The 14,171-nt window shown below is 35.9% G+C and overlaps 1 protein-coding gene across 8 annotated transcripts in view; it reads right to left on the bottom strand.

The window, feature by feature from the left end:
- Slc4a4 (solute carrier family 4 member 4) overlaps positions 1-14,171 on the bottom strand; it is a 322,941-nt gene that overhangs the window by 176,125 nt on the left and 132,645 nt on the right. For all 8 annotated transcript variants that reach the window (XM_078021397.1, XM_078021393.1, XM_078021394.1 and 5 more), the window contains exon 5: positions 7,549-7,709. In XM_078021397.1, coding sequence (XP_077877523.1) covers positions 7,549-7,709 — 161 coding nt within the window. The remainder of the gene's footprint in view (positions 1-7,548; positions 7,710-14,171) is intronic.

The following is a 14,171-nucleotide window of genomic DNA, read 5'->3' as shown; positions in this document are numbered from 1 at the left end:
GGAAGAGTTTCTCTTGTGGATGTTTTGGTTTGACAGTGGCCTTTAGCTCTGAGTATTTTTAACTACACAAACCCCACTCAGTAAAAATCTCAGAACTGATCCTGTAATTACAATTATCCCTCTGTTGAACGGTAAAATAATTAGGTGCCTACAGAACACAACCCTTCTTCTTTCCCTTTAAGCTTTGTTCCATGTGGAAAGTCCATTTTACAGAAGAACCATAAATTTTTAAAAAAAATTTAAAAGAAAAAAAAAACAGCCCAGCATATCAGCTGCAAGTGTTATCAAACTCCTACTCTAATTCCAGGGTTGTGGATTAAAGTGTTTCTTATCTACCATTCCTGGCAGAGCCTCCCTCTATTCTTGCTTTCCCTTAAAATCACAAACCAACCCATATGCATACCCAGCCTGCCCTGTTACTAATGTCTGGAAATCACCAGTTAGAACAGGTTAAAACATCTGTGTGGCTTATGCCCTTCATTAAGTTTCCATTAAAATGGTCCACATTATAGGAATCTCTTTAAACATAAACTACAAAACTTTTCAAAGGAAAGTGGGGGCAGTAACAGTTTACAGCTACACTGAAATTAAGCCTTCAGTGTTCAAAATCCCACAGACGCTACCAATTGGGAGAAAAAGTGCCAACTCCAGATGATAGCAGAGCTGAAAGCTGAGCAAGAGTTCAAGCTCTTAGACAAAGACACATTAAGGGAAAAACACTTCAGACCAATATCCCTGATGAACATAGACTCAAAAATGCTCAATGAAATTCTGGCAAATTGCATACAAAGATGTATTTAAAAAAATAGTGTACCACAATCAAGTGGGATTCATCCCAGGGATGCAGGGTTGGTTCAACATACGGAAATCAATAAACGTAATTCATCATATTAATAGACTTAAAAACAAGAATCATATGATCATCTCAATAGATGCAGAAAAAGCATTTGACAAAATACAGCACCCCTTCATGTTCAAAACACTAGAAAACCTAGGGATAGTAGAAACATACCTCAACACTGTAAAAGCTATATATGCTAAACCCAAGGCCAGCATCATTCTAAATGGAGCAAAATTGAAAGCATTCCCACTAAAAACTAGAACAAGACAAGGATGTCCTCTTTCACCATTTCTATTCAACATCATCCTTGAAACTCTAGCCAGAGCAATTAGACAAAAGAAAGAAATTTAAGGGATACAAATAGGTAAAGAAGAATTCAAACAATCACTATTTGCTGATGACATGATCCTATAGATCCCAAAAAAATTCCACCAGAAAACTTCTAGAACTAATAAAATAATTCAACAAAGTAACAGGATATAAAATAACACTCATAAATCAAATGCATTCCTATACATCAGTGATAAATCTGCTGAAGAGAAATTAGGAAAACTACTGCATTCACAATAACCTCAAAAAATAAAAAATAAAAAAATACCTGGGAATCAATCTAACAAAAGAGGCGAAAGACCTCTACAATGAAAACTACAGAACACTAAAAAAAGAAACTAAAGAAAATCTCAGAAGATGGAAAGATATCCCATGCTCTTGGATAGACAGAATTAATATTGTCAAAACAGCCATACTACCAAAAGCCAATATGATTCTGCAACATGTTCACTCAGAAAAATGAGAAATTACATGCCATCTATGTATATCAAAGTGCATAAATGCATTCCACTGTCATGTATAACTAATTAAAATAAATTTTAAAAAACTAAAGAGTTCAATGCAATTCTTATTAAAATCCCAATGACATTCTTCATAAAAATAGAAAAGGCAGTCATGAAATTTATTTGGAAAAATAAGAGACCCAGAATAGCTAAAGTAATCCTTAGCAAGAAAAGTGAAGCAGAAGACATCCCAATAACAGACCTTAAACTACAGAACTATAGTAACAAAAACAGAATGGTATTGGCACCAAAATAGACTTGTAGACCAATGGTACAGAATACAGGACACAGAGACAAACCCATATAAATACAGTTATCTCATACTAGACAAGGGTGCCAAAAACTTTCACTGGAGAAAAGATAGCCTATTCAACAACTGGTGCCAGCAAAATGGGAAATCCATATGTGGCAAAGTGAAATTAAACCTCTACCTCTCACCCTGCACAAAAATCAACTCAAAATGGATCAAACACTTAGGCACTAGAACAGAGACCCTGTGGCTCACAGAAGAAAAAAATAGGCCCAAATCTTCACCATGTCGGCCTAGGATCTTACTTCCTTAACAAGACTCCTAAAGCACAAGAAGTAAAATAAAGAATCAATAAATGGGATGGATTCAAATTAAAAAGCTTCTTCTCATCAAAGGAAACAATAACCTGAGGAGAAAGCCTACAGATTGAGAGGAAGTCTTTTCTACTTCACCTCCAATAATGTGTTACTCTCTAGAATATATAAAGAACTCAAAAAACTTAACACCATAAAAACAAATAACCCAATCAATAAATGGGCTAAGGAACTGAACAGACATTTAACAGAAGAAGAAATACAATTGATCAACAAATATATGAAAAAGTGTTCAAAATCTCTAGCAATTAGAGAAATGAAAATCAAAACTACTCTAAGATTTCATCTCACTTTTGTCAGAATGGCAATCATCAAGAATATAGTCGATAATAAATGTTGATGAGGATGTGGTAAAAAAAGCTATACTCATACATTGCTGGTGGGACTGCAAATTGGTGCAGGCACTATGAAAAGAAGTATAGAGATTTCTCAGAAAATTGGAAATGGAACCACTATTTAACCAGCTATCCCACTCCTTGGTTTATACCCAAAGGAATTAAAAAACCAGCATACTATAGTGATGCAGCCACATCAATGTTTGTAGCAGCTCAATCCACAATAGCTATACTATGGAACCAACCTAGGTGTCCCTCAATAGATGAATGAATAAATATAATGTGGTATATATACTCCATGGAATATTACTCAGCTTTAAAGAGTGAAATTATGGCATTTGTCAGTAAATGGTTGAAGTTAGAGAAGATCATGCTAAGTGAAATAAGCCAATCCCACAAAACCAAAGGCCAAATGTTTTCTCTAATATGCAGATGCTAATTCACAATAAGGTAGGGGGCACTAGGGAAGAACATCATTACCTTAGATTAGGTAGAGGGAAGTGATAGGAGGGGAAGAGAGGGGAGATGTGGGGCTAGGAAAGATAGTAGAATGAAACAGACATTATTACTGTATGTATATATGTGACCACATGACCAATATGATTCTGCAACATGTACACACAGAAAATTGAGAAACTGCATGCCATCTATGTATATCAAAGTACATAAATGCATTCTACTGTCATGTATAACTAATTAAAACAAATTAAAAAAATAAAGAGTTCAAACTCTTATTACACAAGTGAGAAAAGAGTGGGCTAGAGAGATGCTGGTCCACACATGTAGACTCACTAGAGGCAAAAAAAAAACAATAAAACTAGTTTTTTTGACTCACAGTTTAGATCTTTCTCCAGGTCACATGTTTTTATTTAGATTTAAAAAGCAAACTCTAGACAAGAAAAGAATCAATACACCCAGAAATTTTGCAAACCAAAAGAAAGATGTGATGCAACAGAAAAATGGCCAAAGGTCACAAATGACTTCTTAAAAGCAATACAAAGGGCCAAAAAATATGCAAATACTCAACTTCAAGATTAAGAAAGACAATTTAAACAAATTTATGCAAATTAAACCAATTATGAGGTATTTTTTAATCCACCAAAGTGATAAAAATTAAAAAGACAAATCAATCCCCCATGGTATGAAGGGTGCATGCAGCAGGCAATTTTATGCATTAATGATAAAGTGACTAGGTCACTTTCTTGAAGAAATACATATCAAAACCTCTGAATATGTTCAAAGCTTCTGACCATTCTACCATTAGAAATTCATACCAAGAAAATAATCTAACAATTTCACAAAACTATAAGAAATATCTTTGCTTCTTTTCTTTACAATAAAAAATTTGAAGGCAATTTAAACACCCAATAATAGATTATTAAATACTGTGTGATAATACTGTGTAATTTTAATACATTAAAATTACATTCACATTTAATAACATGGAAAAATATTGTTATGTTTTAAGTTTAAGAAAAGACCAATTAAAAAGAGGCAGTATATGGACTGAGGTTGTAGCTCAGTGGTAGAGCTCTTGCCTCACATGCTTCAAGCACTGGGTTCAATCCTCAGTACCACATACAAATAAGTAAATAAAATAAAGATTTTTTTTAAAAAATGAGGCAGTATGATTCTGCTTTGTGAAATAAATTATAGATGCATAAACGGTTGCATAGAAAAAATGCTGAGACGCAGGTACAGTAGTGCATGCCTATAATCCCAGCAAGTTGGCAGAGCTGCAGCCAGAGGATCACAAGTTCAAGATCATTCTTAGAAACTTAGCGAGACTCTGCCTCAAAAAATAAAAAGGGATGGGGACACAGTTCAGTAGTATCTGAACTATATTTAGTACCTTTACTAAAATAAATAATGTGTGTGTGTGTGTGTGTGTGTGTGTGTGTGTAAATGAAAAGAAAAGAAAGCAGGCAAGCAACCTGAGAAGATAGATCTGAAAATTAGTTGAGTGGGTATTTCTATTTTTGTGGGTTACATTTTTCTGTATCAGTTTAAAATAAGCATATATTCGTTTTGTAATTAGAAGAAACAATAGAAATAAAGTCATTTTGAAAATATAAAAAGGTGTGAAAAGCAAGAAGCAACAGAACTCACACATCTGCCAACATGCACAGCTCAGGAATGCCTTTACATACAAAATGAGCTCCAAAAATAGAGGTACATTTCCCTGATCCATTTTTTATCATAATAGAATACCTGAACTGGCTTATAATGTTTTTAACTTAGAAGGGAAGGAAAATTCCCATGGACTTAGCTTCAAATATGAATGACACTCTCGTTAAATGTAGAATTATGATGATGATGCTAATAATAAAACTATTAAAATAATCCATGAAAATGATGTTTTACCCTTTATGATACTTTTTTAAAAAGATAAGTTTTTCTATTAGCATGCAGAAGGGGTTCTTCATGGAAAAAGCATATAGAGGTCCTGAGAAGAATCAGAATTAGGCTGAATTTTTGTTTCTTTTTTTTTTTTTTTTTTTGGTAAGTATGAGAAGTGACACCTGCTTAGATAGTCACCTGCCACTCATAGCCCCCATGCATCTCAAGGCCCCTCCTATGGCACTGCCTTTGAGCTCAGGGTGGGAAGCCTCTGAGAGGCAGACTGATGAGACGTGGTAGCTGGTGGACTGCAAAGAAGAATAAGCAGCATACTATTGTTTTTTGATATTTGCTATCATAGTTGCTATTAGTTTTTCATCTTATTTTTGAAATAAAATTGGAGTGTGGGGGGAGATGCATCTTAAGACTTAGCTGTGAATAATTTTCAACTGAAAATTATAGCATGATTCAGGATTTGGGAACAACTCCATTTTACCCTCTGCTAGAAAGGATTTTTTTCTTAACTAAATGACTATAACTCTTAAAATTACTGTTCCATCTTCTGTCATTTTAAACTAGATAAAATAGGACCTTTTATTCTTCATGTTTTACCCTCCGGAAGGTTTTGATTCTCTCCAAGGACCTGTAAGTCTTTGTTGTTAGCCAGTTACACTCTTTCAAGCAAGCTTTCTTCCCATGCCTGCAAAACCAGCCTCTTCCCCCTTTCTCCCTTTGTTTTGCTCATGACGTGTGATTTGCCTCTGAACTGTATGTCTGTATTATTAGCTCCAGAATGACAGCGCTGGCTCTCTGCCTACTTGCCCCAGGGACCGTGGAGCAAACATATTAGTGAAGGATGATACCTCAAAATGACCCAGTGGTGTCTAATTTTAACATGTAATGACAATTTTTAAAGTAAATGCATGGAGGTTAGGGAAAAGGTTCACAGTTGATAATAAAAGGTAATGGAAAATTAATGCAAGAACATAAAATGCTTCGATTAACCTTTCTTAAATGCAGTAAATATCAGAAGTTCTCTCTGTGGCCATTGGCTAAAGAGGTTCCAATTTAATGTGGAATCTGTCTTCTACTACATGTAAAGGGGTCAATTAGCTGCTGAAGACCAGAAGCTCCTTAAGCTCTTTCTGGTGCTGAAGACCCCAAAGACAGCTTTAAAGAAAAGCTCCCATGTGTAATTCCACTTTGACTTTCATCTCCTGTTTATCAGCTCCAGGCATAGTCAAGAAACTATGCAACCATTTCCAGCTCTGTCTACCACACCATTTGGAATCTTTTCTCCTGCTCATGAAGTTCCTGAGCATCTATTTAACCTGACTTGGTCTTCACTCAGCCCTCTTCCAGGTGACATGTAAAAAGATCTAGATAATTAAATTGTAACAAATACATCTAATGATCTCATTTTATTCTCATAACAACTCTGCTTCATCCTGCTTTTATAGATTAATAAGACTGCACAAGAGTTAAGTTACTTGCTTTATCCTTGGTCATCCATGCCAGCAGAGGTAAACTTTCATTAAAGCCCCCCCTCCCAATTTTAAATCTATCATTTTTCCTGTGATGTCTTTCTATATCTCATGGGATTGATACACGATACCTTCCAGAGAATGTGCACATGTTTATAGAGGACAAACCCTGGGCTCGATGGAATGAATCTTTAAATGGTAGAATTTCAGGCAGAGAAATTTCACAAGTTCTTGGTGATACAAATAATACTCAGCAACAATGTGAACTGACTCAGTCACTAACCCAAAAGGTCCCACCTACTCGCTGCCCTTCATAAGCTTTCTCTATACACAGCTAAAAAGCTTGACATCCAATGCAGGACCCAGACTATTTCCCTTCTTATAGAAGATTTAAGCTCCATTTTGCAGATGCTGAAACTGAAGTGCACAGAAGCTCGATGCAACGTGTAGGTCAAAGAGTTCTAGAAATCTAATGTGCCGACTTCTGGTCTGATAAGACCAAAGATGGGTGAGTGAGAGAGTCTACTCAAAATATTAATCTTGTGCCAATAAGTGAATTAAATTAATACAAATCTATAAATAAATAGTACAATCCTAAACATAAGAAAAAATAATGTAAAAAATGAAAAGCATGAAAGAGAAGATTGGAAAATAAATCAGGAAGAAAATATTTCCAAATGTTAACATATTACAGAAGACATTTTATTTTTTTATCTTTTTTTGGGGGGGTAAAGAGGGGTACCTGGGGTTGAACTCAGGGGCACTTGACCACTGAGCAACATCCCCAGCCCTATTTTGTATTTTATTTAGTGATGGGGTCTCACTGAGTTGCTTAGCACCTCTCTTTGCTGAAGCTGGCTTTGAACTCACGATCCTCCTGCCTCAGCCTCCCAAGCCACTAGGATTACAGGTGTGTGCCTCTGTGCCCAGCTACATTTTTCTTTTCTGACTTTCAACTTTTCTACAATAAACCACACTAATTTCACAATGTGGAAAGGAAAAGATTGTTATATACTATTCAACTCTATTTCCACTAGTAGGCCTCTACATTAATGTAGACTCATGACTTGTGAAGGCAACAGTATACTTACCCACCAACTGTGGAAGAGAAGAAGCCTCCCGGTCAAGCATGATCGATCCTTTCTCCATACATGTCCTAAGCTCAAATAAGCTGTGTAGGGACAACGTGGCCACATGGGGCTTACTCCACCTCTCCCCACCTTGTTCCACTTTTTCTTCAAACTTAATCCATCTAGAAAGATGAAAATAGTGAATAATAATTAAAATTGCTCCAACTTCCTCTAGAAATAGCAATGTCAACCCCTCCATTTCCACTCTTACCAGAACTTTCTTTTTTATGTCTCATTTTGTAAAGTTTTAATAGCTTACTCTATCATTTATTGCATTACCTTCTGGAATACACCCAGAGTCATAGACCACTCCTCACCCTACAGTTAGAGAGAATAAAAGTAACCAAAAAGAGACAAAACATCTTTGTTTTTATACCTGCCCACATGTAACCATGAAAACACCAAGAATGATTTTATTTTTCATTTTTTTTATTTTTGTATGGTGGTAAGGATTGAACCCAGTATCTCACACATGTTAGGCAAGTGCTCTACCACTGAGCCACAACCACAACCCCCAAGAATGATTCTTTAACTAAACTTTTTAAATAAGGTAGAAAAATATGCATCTCAAAATTCTGCATGTGGATAGAACCTACAATGTATAAAAATAGCCACCACCATGAGGATCTTATTGAGACTTCACAAGGCAGGTTCATATAAGGTAAAATATTAGTGATGAACCAATATATATCTCAAACAGTTGGAAACCCTGATGTGTCAAGTGGTGAAATGAACATAAAGTTTCCCTTTGTGGATGCTTAACGGAGGGTCATCATGTTTGCTGTGTCTTTGTTTATTTCTCAGCTAACAAATGCTCCCTCTCATTGAGATTCTAACAGAAGCTTTAGCCTGCAAGTCTGGTTCCATGTGTGTTTAAAAATACACAAGCTCAGTGAAAAACAGATCTACTCTGATAATAACAGATCTTCTATAAACCTTAGCAATGGAACAAACAGCCATAGCTGCTGCTTTCTAAGACTTCTAGACATTTTGATAATACGGCAATATTCAGAAACAAAAAAGTTCAGGTAGAGCAAAGCACATTTGGTAGTTTTTATGTCCCATACATTACACTTGGACTGTCCTACACTGTTAAAGGAAACAGAAAAGCATCTTTGATTGCTATACATCACCATCCAAATGAATACACTGCTTTGTTTTATTCAAACATTCTGAAAGATACTGGATAAAAGAAAGAGTGAGTTAAAAATTGTTTTTTTCTACATTTTTCACCCAAAGGTTTAATGATTGAAAAAATGTTTTCCTAGAAAAAGCTAAACACTCACCTAACTCACCAAAGATGAGAACAAAGGGCAGACATCAGAGGAAACTCTATATAAAGTATTATTTATAGAACTCTTACCACCCCCAAAGGAAAGGGAAACACACATGAGAAACCGAGTGAAAATAGATCAAGTGATCAACCACAAAGCCAGATAATATTTAGAATTTAATCAAGACTAACACAAATATGATTCAGAAGTATTCTGCCATATTCAAAGACTCTCCCTCCATGCTCCTGTCATAAAGCCACAAAGAGCCAGGCAATTCCTGTGTCAGTGGTAACCCCATCCCAATCTCACTCAATTCTAAGACCCTTGCTTTTTCCCCTTATACCCCACACCCCAAAAAAGGTAAGGAGTGGAGATTTTTAAATGTTTTCCCCAAGATTTAAAAGGTCAACAACAACACCAAAGAGGCTCTGAAATTCAGAACGAAACCTAGTTTATTTCTACAAGAGTGGTTGACTCACACTCCAGTAAAGAATCAATGAGTCCTAATACTCTTGCATGCATGTGGGTGTGCGTATATGCACACCTGTGATTGAATTAGCGCTTCTTCATTTTGGTTTGAATGACAGCCAGAGAAATAGAAGGGGCTCGGAGAAGAAAAAAAATGACAGTTTTACATCACACACTTATAGAATTCTATGCGTGTAACCAAAACAATAAGAGGTAATTAGGTAATCAGGGTTATTTCAAGAATAATCATTTTATGCAATATGATACATTGGTTAACTTTAGGTATCACATTTTTCCAACTTGTTCATAAATTCTTTAACCATGTTTTTTTGGTAATGGTTGTGGGAACTGTATTTACATCTGAGGTTATAATTTATTGCCCAAGTTCAGGCTCCAGTAGACAAAAGATTTCATGGTATATGAAATCAAGTCAGGGTTACATAGAGTTATATAACTTATAGAGAGTGTAGTGACTCCTCATTTTCTATTTCTAAGTATATTCTTATTAAATGACAGGTAGATTCTTTGGTGATAGATTCAAGCCCAAGATGAATGACAAGAATCAACTAGAAATTATTTTAAATGAAATATCTTATATGTCCTCATTACCCTAATATCCTTACTAAATGAGTGTCTCCTTTCTATTAATTTCCCATCAACCTGTACTTCTAAACGTGTTCCTTAAAAGAAAACTATGCATCACTGATGTCCAGTATCTGACAGTGGTTCTTTTCTGCCATTACCCTTGCTATGGTATAAATGTTTATGTTCCCTGACATTCATATGTTGAAATCTTACCCCCAAGGTAATAGTCTTAGGAAGTACTTCGGAAGTACTTTGATCAGAAGGGTGGAGTCCTTGTGATTGGGATTAGTGCCCTTATAGAGAGAGTCCCAAGTAGACAGATAGCCTCTTCTACTATGTGAGGATACAGCTAAAAAGGCACTTTAAATGAGAAAGTATCACCCCTCAGACACTACTGCTGCTATGGCCTTGATCTTGGACTTCCCAGCCTTCAGAACTGTGAGAAATACATTTCTGTTATCTATAAACTACCCAATCTATGATATTATATTACTGCAGCCCAAAAAGGCTAAGCCAATCCTCAACTGCCCAAACAAAATAAATTTAATAAAATTTTTGTTTAAAAAAGAGAAGCAAAATCACTGGATTCCTTTGTGGCTGCCTCTTATGCATTCCTCTCCATAGTTAACAGTGTAAGGAACCTGATTGGACTTAAAATATGAATTTGAAGACATTTTAAAAGTACATTTTAAAAATTAGAAATCGTAAATCCCAACTAAGTTGGACTTACAAAATAGCATTACTCACACTCCTGGATTATACTAGCCCTTTAGGTCAAGATTTAACCATAAAGGAATGGAAACATAAAGTCTTAAAACTAGCCTTTGCTTAAAATCTACATTCCTAAGGGATAAGTATTATCTCAGCTCGGCAACTACTTCACTTTGCCTTCAGTAAATATTGAGAGCTGTGATGATGTCATATTATAGCACAGCTAACAGCATAACGGAACCCTGGGATAAGGCCTATGAAATTCCTTCAGAATATACTATCTCAATTGTTCAAGGAACAATTATACTTTCAACATATTCATTTAAGCACAAAAGAATGGTGTGCCCATATAAACAGATTGTTTGCAGATAGTTTCATTCTGGAAACTGCACGCACTATATCTATCTACCTCACATACCAAGGACAAACTTGTGGGAAAAAAAAAAAAAAACTGAACACTACTCAATTCAAATCAGAAGCCATTAAAAAGAAGGCTAAGGCAAAAGACCAAAGTTCAGCCTGAGTGCCAATGAATCTATAAAGGTGCTTTATAACCATGCAATTATGTTTTTTTAAAAAAACAGACGTTTTTATTGTAGAGTGTACTAAAAGCCACTATGTACCCTTCATAATGACTATGAGTAACCATATATTTGGAATAAGTTTCTGACTTTTCCTCTTGTTTCAGTACTTGACATATTACAGGAAAATTAATTTCAAAAGTTGGCTTTTTAAATGCTTGCAATTACAAAACCGTTGTACCCTTGGAGGGGAGTTTATTAGGTGAAGTTTATTTATTCCAAGGTCTTAGAAGAATAATGATAAAGTACTTTGCAGTTTACCACACTTTGAGTGACTGCCAACCAAACAACATTTCACTCGTTTGTTGAAGAAACAGAATGTCCACTGGGAATCACTGGATTTTGCAACTTTCCAATCATATGATTAAATATATTTAAGAAAAGACAAGACCTCTAACTTAAAAACCTTCAAGTTTTACAGTGGAAAATAGACACGACCTTTGCACTAGAATATAACCCAACTACATAAAACTATTGAAATGATACTAAATTTCTTGCTAATTAATAAATGCCTCATTACATATAAAAGAAGTCAATGCTAGTACATACCTGGGATAAATTATGATTTTAAGGAGAATTCTTAAGTTTCTAGATGGACTGTAAAAATTATTGCATATAATTATATAGATGTAACTACATATAATTATATTCTGATTAGAATTCTAAAACCTTTTTCTTACAGAAAAAAAAAATGGTCTCAAATGGAATTTCCCAGAGTAATTCAGTACAAAAAGAGAGAGAAAGTGTAGATTGGAAAGAAAGTGATCCATGTCAAAACCCACAGGGTCAGTGTACCTTCTGATGTGTCATGGCCATGACCTTAAATTAGGTTTCCCAGAGGTGAGTCAGGTCAATCAGCAGAAACACAAATAGGTGTTCCCTTGTGCTGTCCCACTAGACATGAAACATCAACACCCTTTCCCTTTGTTGGCTCCCATCTGTCGAAACTGTGATGGCTTTTCTTTTTACCCAGGTTTGGCAGTACTGTTTGAGTTATGCTGGATAAGTGATCTTTAACATACATTCACTTAACAGTAGTGAATTCCAGCACTGTCCATCTGAAAATTTACTGAAGCAAAGCCAAAAAACAATAATCACATTTGCAGATATATTCCTAGCTCAAAGAAATAAAGAGTTGGGGGGAGGGGGGAGTCCCTTCCTCCAGTTGTTGGGCCATCACCAAATCTGGGCCACAAATTATTCTTTTTACTCACTTGCTTCATGAACCCACTAGCTGATACCTAGGTTCTTAACAAGAAGCAAGACTTCTGTAACCATTTCCAAATGATTCGATTTTAATCACTGCTATCTCACTGAATGTCATTTTTCTAATGAGCAAACATTCAGAAGTACTCTTTTGAAAGAGTCACATTCCTTGCCATTCCATTGATAAGATGCATTTGTGGGGTCTGATAAGTCTATCCTTTGTGCAGTGTTCAACTTGGGCTCTGTTTTGGAAGAGTCACTAAAAATTCAAAGTTCTAACTTACAGGAAAAAGAACAGAGACAGGATGTGAAAAGATGGCTGGCAGATAGAATTGACTGTTACTTTAAACTCCATATAAGTAAAAACTTCTCTTGTTCATAGTACTACATGACTACTGCACCTTATAAGACTTAAATAGGGCATTTCCCCTATTACTCCTTATTGTTCGAGGCACAGGGCCAACCTGAAATTCCTGAAGTAGGATTCAAACCACAGTAATGCTGAGGCTCCATGTAGAATATTCTCAGTCAAATCAAATCAGTACCAACTGAAAAGTATAGAACCTAAAAAGGAAAAGTAGGGGGGAACTGTGTTCTGTGGAGTATAGACTCCGTAGAAACTGCATTAAGCTAGAGAAGTATGAAAGGTTAGCTCTCCTTGGAATACAACATTCTATCACCTGTAAGTATAGCCCAGTGGTAGGGCATCTTCTTAGCATTCATGAAGCCTGAAATTCAAACCCCAGCCCTCTCCCCGCAAAACATGTCTATCAACTGAGGTTGTTGCAGGACAGAATTCTCAATTTTTTTTTTAAATCAGAAAAAGATTCACGTCACATCTTCACATATAAAATGAATTCCTTCTAAGCAAAAGCTTTTTTATTAGTCTGGTAGGTTGGAGAACTTTTAATAGGGGAAAAGAAATTATCATGTCTGGGAAATGGACATCACAAATAGAAGTCAAATTACCACAAAAAAAAAACATTCTGAAGTAAAGACTGCTTAAAATCTGAACATTTCTGGAAGCATAATCATTTCCAAACCTTCAGAGAATTTAGGTGGAGCAGCAAACTAAGGATCAAGGCTCTATTTCTCTTTTCATTGGTTCTATTAACCTATATTTCTTGAGCATAAGTATGTGCCAGGTAGTACCTAGCACTAGGAATAGAGTGATAAACAAAACAACTGCCCTCACAGAACTTTAGTTCTATTGGGAAAGGACAATAACAATATATATAATATGCCAAATGGTGACAAGTGGTAAAAACTAAAGCAATGATGAGCAAGTGCTAGGAAGTGTTGAGGGAAAGTTTCAACTATAGATAGGGCAGCCCTGGGAAGATAATATTTGAATGAAGACCTGAAGGAGGGGAAATGAATTCTGCAGGTAACTGTGGTGGTACATGGCAGGAAGAGGGGACAGCAAGGGCAAAGTCCTTGACAGAGTAGAGCCTGACAGGCCAGTGGGGATCAAGCAGACTGAATAAGGAGAAAGAAAACAGGAAATAAGGTCAAAGAGACCAGGGTGGATAGCTCATGAGGGAAGTAAGGGCTGGTGCAGAGACCAACTAGGTGGAGCCACTCACAGTAATCTAGGTGCAAGATGGTAGCCTGCGTCAAGGTCATGGGAGTACTGAAGGTGAAATGTGGTAAGACATCTGAATATCTGAGTACCTTTAAGGGAGAAACAGAATTTGCCAATTGATCAAATAGCAGGTAAAGGGAAAGACAGGCATCAAAAAAGACCAACATTCTGGCT

This window comes from Ictidomys tridecemlineatus, chromosome 9 (genome assembly GCF_052094955.1).
Source record: "Ictidomys tridecemlineatus isolate mIctTri1 chromosome 9, mIctTri1.hap1, whole genome shotgun sequence".
Lineage (NCBI taxonomy): Eukaryota > Metazoa > Chordata > Mammalia > Rodentia > Sciuridae > Ictidomys > Ictidomys tridecemlineatus.
This window is presented reverse-complemented; position numbering and strand designations above follow the sequence as displayed.